This window comes from Emydura macquarii, unplaced genomic scaffold (genome assembly GCF_026122565.2).
Source record: "Emydura macquarii macquarii isolate MOO-44397 ecotype Brisbane River unplaced genomic scaffold, CSIRO-AGI_Emac_v2 contig_214, whole genome shotgun sequence".
Classification (NCBI taxonomy): domain Eukaryota; kingdom Metazoa; phylum Chordata; order Testudines; family Chelidae; genus Emydura; species Emydura macquarii.
In genome coordinates, this window is record NW_027130351.1 from 1 (window position 1) to 7,405 (window position 7,405).

General features: G+C 57.9%; 1 protein-coding gene across 1 annotated transcript; it reads right to left on the reverse strand.

Moving 5' to 3' along the window:
- Positions 1-2,073: 2,073 nt before the first annotated feature.
- LOC137153127 (ribonuclease-like) lies at positions 2,074-2,508 on the reverse strand. Its single transcript, XM_067548200.1, has one exon. The coding sequence runs from the start codon at positions 2,506-2,508 to the stop codon at positions 2,074-2,076; it is 435 nt and encodes a 144-aa protein (XP_067404301.1).
- Between the last annotated feature and the right edge of the window lie 4,897 nt (positions 2,509-7,405).

Consider the following 7,405-nt stretch of genomic DNA (forward strand, 5'->3'; position numbering starts at 1 on the left):
ATCACTGCCAGCCTCTCAGAAGCTGCTGCTCCAAGCCTCTTAACGACAAGTTCACACGACAAACCTGGCCTCCTGTATAATAAGGGAAACTGAGGTACATCAATCCTCCTGAAAATCAATGGTGTTGTGGCGTTGTGGCGCTCAGGGGGTGTGATTTGGGATTTCCAGGGCCTGAAGTCAGCTCCACTCGGTGAAAAGTGAGGTGTCCGTTTTATTCTGCTGTGAACGCGCCACCACTTGCAATGAATCTGCCTGGGTTACAAATGTTGCTTGCACACCCGGATTGGCAGAACCAGCGGCACGGCCAGAGACGGGCGCAGAGTCACGGTTATTGTATCTCCTGATGCCAACGTGGGTCTTTGCAAGACCTGGCCAGGATCTGAAGCACGAGAGGTGGCAGGCATGGTTGGGGTGGCTCCCCGCTGACATGGGAATCTTGCCTTGGGCCCTGCGCCCCATTGTAGGGATTTTGGGGTTGCAAAGGACAGTGGTTCTCTTTCCATTCTTCCATCTGCAATAAAGGCGGCGCGTTGCCTTGTCCCCCTGGATGAGATCCTGCTCGTCTTTTCTTTTACAAGTATAACACCAACGCTCGCCCGCTCTGCTCCGACCCCCATCACACCCCCGCTGCTCTGACACGCCCCCCCACCCCGAACACCCGCTGCCCCCTCCTCCCGGACACTCCATGCCCCTGGGAAGTGGGGCGGGCCCATGGGGAGCTGGGGGAGGGGCTGCCCGGAGGCCATGGATGGGGCAGGACTGGGCTAGTCAGGGGGACATGGGCTGGTGGTCCCAAACCCCCTCCCCTCCCTCGCCACCCATTCCTGTTTATTCCCCTCCCACTACTCCCCCTGTCCTGGCTGCAGCTTTCTCTCCCGGTTCCCCCTCCCTTCTCTGCCCCTAATCCCCCCCCCACCGCTCCAACCCCCCCATTCCCTGGCGTTCCTCTGTCAGTGTCCTCTGAGTCACGTCCCCCAGGCCCCACAGGATGTCAGCGGCCGGGCTGGGAGTAAAAGCCGGGCGCCCTCATGTCCCCTGGGGAGGCAGCCAGACTGACGGATGCCGCGTGCTGTATCACCGCCAAGGGGCGCCTGATGGCGGAAGCAATGCCACTGTACGGGCAGCAGCAGAGCAGGGTGACGGGGCAGGGGTAGGAGAGACCAGCTCTGCTCTGCACTGCAGACCCCTCTGGCACAGAGCCCCATAGGTGGCCGTGGGGCACGGGGACCCTTCCAGCCCCCTGGGAACTGTGGCTGCCAGCGGATGTGCCAGCCCTCAGCTGAAACCCCTTGTCTGCTACAGCCCCTTCACAGCCAGCAAGACCCCTTGCCATGGGGCAGGACTGGAACCGGCCCCCCAAAGGGGAAGTGCCCCCTATGCCAGCCCTGGCCACCATGCCCCGGTTCCCTCAGCCGGCCCGGCCCTGCCCTGGGGCCGGATTGGAGCCCCTGCGCCCTAGATCCACGGGTGGCAAGGCCAGAAGGGACGTCCTGGGTCGCACACTGGCCCCGCAGCCCTGCCCCGCGCAGGGCTCTCAGCAAATCATCCCGGCAGCGTTAGCAATGGAGAATCCACCCCACCCTGGGGAGCTGGTGCAAAGGGGAACCAGCCTCTGGCGCAGACGACTCGTGTCTGCTGATACTGGGGGGGGGGGGAGGTAAAGGGGGGCCTACGTGACCCCCCCACGTGTCACCTGTGGCAGGAACTTCCAGCCCCACCCTCCTGGGCCAGCAGAGCGTAGTGGGGGCACCTTAAAAGAGAAAAACTTTGTAAATCACTGTCCAGCACCCCCGGCGTTGCCCCTTCGGCTGCGGGGTGTTTGCAGCAGGGGAAAGAGACCCCGAGAGAGAAACGGCTCATTGCTCTGCACCCAGGCTGGCACAGACACACACACAGCCATGCTGACTTTGCAGTTGTGTGTTTTATTGCAGGGAGCAGCAAAAGAACAGCCCAGTGACAGCCCTGGGGGAGCAGCGGGTGGGGGCGGGGAAGGGGCGTTGATGCTGTATCACGGGCACGGGGGCAGCAGCGGGTGGGGGCGACGGGCTGGCCGTGCTATGCCCCGGGCACAGGCTATATCGAGCCGCTGTAGTGCACAGGGAGCCCCCTCTCACAGGCGATGCGGATTCGTTGGGTGCTGGTGTTTCCGTTGTAGTCACAGGACGTTGTCTGCGATCCCCCCCGCAGCTTGCAGATAGTGAGGGCAAAGCGGGCGTTGCTGTCTCGCAGGTTCCCATACGCTGGGGTCCCCCCAGAGCCGCAGACGTCGGTGATGTTCTTGACGTCGTCGACGTGGATGAAGGTGTTGGTGGGTTTGCATTTGGACGAGGTCATGCCCCGGTTCTGCATCATCCGGTTGCAGTAAACCCTGTCGCTCTCGTCTCTGGTCCTTGGGGGAGCGACGTGCTGCCTCTGGAACTTCCCAAAGCGCGTCTCCCCCCTGGCCAGAGCCAGCCACGTGGCCAGCAGGATCAGCAGCAGCATCGGGTGGGGTCCTCTCCAGGCCATGGTGTCTCTGCCACGGGAAGGCCCTGCAGTGGGGCGGACGGGATGGAAGGATGGACACATGTCACGGAGGGGACCTGCACCCGCTCAGCCCCTCCCAGCCCCATGCCCGGGGAGCCCCTTGCAGATTGCAGTCTGAGCCCACAGTGCGACACACCCACAGCTGGGGCGTGGGCCCATCAGCATCCCTGGGACTGTACGTGACTGGGATCTTCAATGTGGCCCGAGGGAGCTCAGTGCCCCACTCCCCTCGTCCTCTGGGTGCCTAACTCCCATGGGCCCCTTTGCAAATTCCAGCCACAGTCTGACAGCAGCAGCCACTCACGCGCTTGGCTCCAGTGATTCTAAGTCTCCCGCAGGGGACCCGAGTGGTGCTGGTCGGACGCTCACCCCAGCTGTGCACAGCGCAGGGGGCTGAATGTCGCCTCGTGGCCATCGTGTCCCCCGCACCCAGCCTCTTTCTGACATTCCCTTTCAATCCAGGCTTTAAAAGGAGCAGCCAGCCGGGACCTGCCTCTGCACGAACTGAGCCGACCCGGCGGCCCTGCATTTCATTTCCAAACTCTGCAGCTCTGTGGGGAGAGCTGAACTGCTGGAAACTCCTGCCTGTGCTGGGGTCAGCCACAGTGGGGCCAGCCGAGCCGGCTGCTGAATCACCACGTGACGTGTTCTTTGCTACAGGCCGGAGTCCTGAATCTAAACCTCTGCTCTAACCACTAGCCCCCGCTCCCCTCCCAGAGCAGGGGATGGAACCCAGGAATCCTGGCTCCCAGCTGCTCCAGCTTTAGTCCCTTGAATTCAGGAGAAGCTCCGCTGAGCCTGAAGCTGAATATTGGGGACCCCTCAGCACCGGACCCCAGTTCAGTCATCAGCTCACTTTGTCCTGGTGCTGGGTTCGCGTCGGAGAGATGGATCCGGATCTCTGCCGAGAGGGAAGCCGTTGAGCAGCCTCTCGCTCCGGTGCCTGTTATATGGAGCCCGGCTGGGCAGGGGGCCAAGGAGATAACATTCAGCCAGCCAAGAGAAGTTCCTAAGAACTGGGCGTAAACGGAAGTAACCTGCCAGGTGGGCTGGGCGTGGAGAATCGACGGGTGTTGGCCACGACGCGGGCTTTAACCCGTTTTTCCAGGGTTTGCAGGCGCTCCCCAGCCAGCGAAAGACAAGCAGAGCTGTGGTTAAACTAAACGCCTACTGAACACCTGATGTTTCAAAGGGTCCAGCTGGTTTCTGTCTGTGTCTTTAGTATAATTTGGGGGGATTGGATCAGCGTCTGCAGCTGGGCTGGGGAAGCTGATGATCTGACCTATAGACCAAATTCAGGGATGAATCCTGGTCGTCAGGACCCGGCTGATGATTCGACCAAACCCCGACCCTTGTTTCAAATGGTTGAAAGTTGGAGCGTGACAGGGTCGTGTTAACGCCTGGGACTCGTTGAGCCCGTATAAACCGTCTCCATTAACACATCCCTGTGCATGGCAGGAGCCAGGTTTGGGGTTAAACGTGTGTCAGAAGCAGGCTGGATTCTGCAGTGTAGACACCCCTGTGTGACCTGGGACGAGCCACCCCACGTCTCCATGCCGTGGTTGCACCCTCTACAAAAGGGGGTAAAATCCCACTCCCCTGGGGCTCTAGGCCGGACGCCAGCCGGGGGGAAGGCCTCAGTGGGTTTCATTGGGCTGCCGAGGGGGGCAGCAGGGGCTACAGAGGAGGGAACTGGGCCGGGATCCTGGCTTCACTTGTCCCACCCACGGCTGCCCTTTTCTGGGGGACCCCTCGGCGTCAGGGGATCGCTCTGCCGGGCCGCCGGAAACACCCCTTGATGTGATCAGGGTCCGAGGCTGTGCCGCCGGTGTGCCCAGGCTGGCTTCCAGCTCGGACCTCGGAAGAGGACCAGAGGAAGAGCCGAGCGGAGTCGGAAACACTCCCGAGGCAGCAGAACACCCAGGAGACCTGGCCCTGCTCCGCCATGGAGGCTGGGTTGAGTCAGACATGGGGTGCATGGGCGGAGCTGAGTGTGGGGACGGGGGAGCTCCGGATAACAGAGCTCTGAGGGTCAGGATTCATGGCAACTGGCAGACATGTGGGGCTGGACAGAGCCCAGGGCTGGGCTAGCAGGGGCTGTGGGGTGGGATTGAGGGGCACCGGCAGAGCGATTTTAAGCCCACATCTTGGCCCACACCTGTTGATTCTCCACCAAACACCAAACACAAGACCGGAACAACTCCTAGATTTGGACATTGTAAAGCCGCAAGGGGCCATTTGATCATTTCCTCTGACCTCCTGTATGAGACAGGCCAGAGAATGTCTCTCATTCCCCCAGCACTGACCACAGATCTTGTGTCTGGTGAAGCCCCTTCCACAAAGGTTTCTAGTCTGGGCCGGCCGCCAGGCAGAGATGGAGAAGGTGCAGTTCCTTCCCCTGGGTGGTTCAGGTTTAGTCTGGAGAGGGGAAGGCTGAGGGGTGCCTGAGACCAGTCTGCAGCTCTGTGACGGGCTGTTGTAAAGAGGACGGGGATCGGTTGTTCCCCATCTCCACTGAAGGCAAGGCAAGAAGTCCAAGAAGACCAAGTCCCTGGTGCTTTTTCCCAGGCCCCTAGACCTCACCCTGCCCTCCCCGGGGCCAGAGCCTCAGATTAACCAGCTCAGCAGAGTGGCCCTTCCCAAATCGCCAAGACAGGGAGTTATCCTGGAAATCCAGCACCATCCGATTGTCACCGTCTCTGAAGCCTGGCAGCTGGTACAGGAACGTGGGAGGTTGTTATTGGCAGGAGCTTTCCCGGCTGGTGTAGTTGATGGAGATGCCAAGTTGGAGAGGGGCCCACCCAGGTGTTATTACCATGCAAATTGGGAGTCTTAAAAACATCAGAACCAGTCAATGTCCTAGTTTCACTCAGGTGACCTTGCTGGTCCCTATTACAATCCTTCTCTTCTTCAGTTCATAGCTGACCGCTCAGGTTGGTGGGATTTGGGACCAGAGCAGCGGGGCCAGGAGTCAAGGCTCCTAGGTTTTCTCCCCTGCTGCAGGAAAGACGTGTGGTCTAGTGGGTCAGAGGGGCCTGGTGTGTGTCAAGCTTCCTGGGTTTGAGTCTGCGTCTCGGGGGTGGGTGTTGCCCTTTGAGTATGGATGACTAGGAGGCAGGACTCCAGACTTTGCTCTCCTGGCAGAGAGCTGTGTGGGCACTGAGGTGTCCCTTGAAGGGTCCTTCCAGAAAATGAGTGTAAAGCGCCATGCAAACGGGCTAGATCCAGTTGACTTCAGTGTGAAGGTGTAAAGTACCTCCATGTGTCCGGCCCTGGCTTTGTAGGAAATATGTTATGAGTTTCCAGGGCTTGCAGTAACCCTTTCTTTCCTGCTACCTTCAACCCAATGGCTTGCAGTTGGACTGGAGACATTTGCTCACGGCTTGGTACCTTTTGTTGCCCACCTTGGGTCAGATCCAGCTCTCAGGTTTCATGGACAGAGCTCTTTTAAGCTGACCTCCCGTTCTCGACGTCCACGGGACATACGCAGGTACAAGAAAGGTGGGATTGGAGTAAATTTCCTCAGATTCGGGGTGTCTAACCCTTGGGGAAATTTGAGACCATTCCTTGCCTTCATGCATCACCCAAGAACTAATCCCTGGAGAGATCCTCCTGCTCAGGCGTTTACTCCGGCTCTTGACACAGTCCCACAAGACACTCTGATAAGCACACTTAGAAGCTGTGGTCTGGATGAAATGACTGTAAGGTGGAGGCACAAGCCCGTCCTGTTGGAAAGGATCTGGGGGTTGCCGTGGGTCACACGTTGAATATGAACAGCTTAGGGCAGGATTTCATTTTTATTTTTCAGAGCTTTGGATGGATAATACCCGCGTTTATTTGTAAGCGATATTTCAATGTTCATCAATTGAAATGTTCACAGTGAGAAATTATGGGGCAATGATAGACAAAGGGGATGAGACAACACATCTCTAGTATCAGTGGACACTGAGATTCCAAAAAGTAAAGGTTTATAACCCTCAAATCACCAATTGTCAACATCACGAGTCAAAACAGACAAAGCAAATATCCTGACATCAAACTCTGCTCACTTCTCAGGACACATTTTTCCATTTCTCCGCTCTGTATTGTTCGATGGCTAGTGCTGGAGCCGTGAGCAGTTGTACTGCAGCTGGCATTTGATCAGGTGTGTTGAGCATCAGCAACACCTCTGAGGTTGAGACAATCTGAGGAAATGTGCTCCATTCCCACCTTTCTCCTACCTGCATGTGTCCCGTGGACGGCGAGAAGGGAAGTTCATCTCAGGAGAATTCTGTCCGTCATGCCTGAGCACTGGATCTGACCCCATGTGGGCAATGCCTGCTCTGCCCCACCAGGCCCTACTCCCCTCCCACAGCAGGAGAGAGAACCGAGGAGTCCTGGTCCCAGCCCCATGGCTCAGGTCCCGTATCTCAAAGGAAGCTGAGTGGACAAATATGAAGTGAAGAAGAGAAGGGCTGTAATAGGGACCAACAAGTTGCGTGCGTGAAACTAGCACATTAGCTAGTTCAGGTGTTTTTCAGACTCCCGATTTGCATGGTAATAACGCCTGGGTGGGCCCCTCTCCAACTTGGCGTCGTCCTCAATTACACCAGCCAGGAATGCTCCTGGCAATAACAACCTCCCACGTTCCTGTACGAACTGCCAGGCTTCAGAGACTGCCCCAGTTGGATCGGCACAAAGAGAAGCAGAGATGGAGAGGGATGGGCCATGGACGGATGGGTCGAGACAGAGAATAAATGAGTGTGTCAGGGGATGGATGGATGGATGGATGATAGCTAGAGACCCGTGTTTGTACAAATTTCCAGTAGCACTCCCAGGGTGGGTTCAGACCTACAAGAATAACCATGGTTTAAAGGAGGCTCATTTATTCCTCTCTTTT

Excerpts from the sequence above, each read along its gene's own strand:
- LOC137153127 (XM_067548200.1), bottom strand. The coding sequence starts at position 2,508 with ATGGCCTGGAGAGGACCCCACCCGATGCTGCTGCTGATCCTGCTGGCC.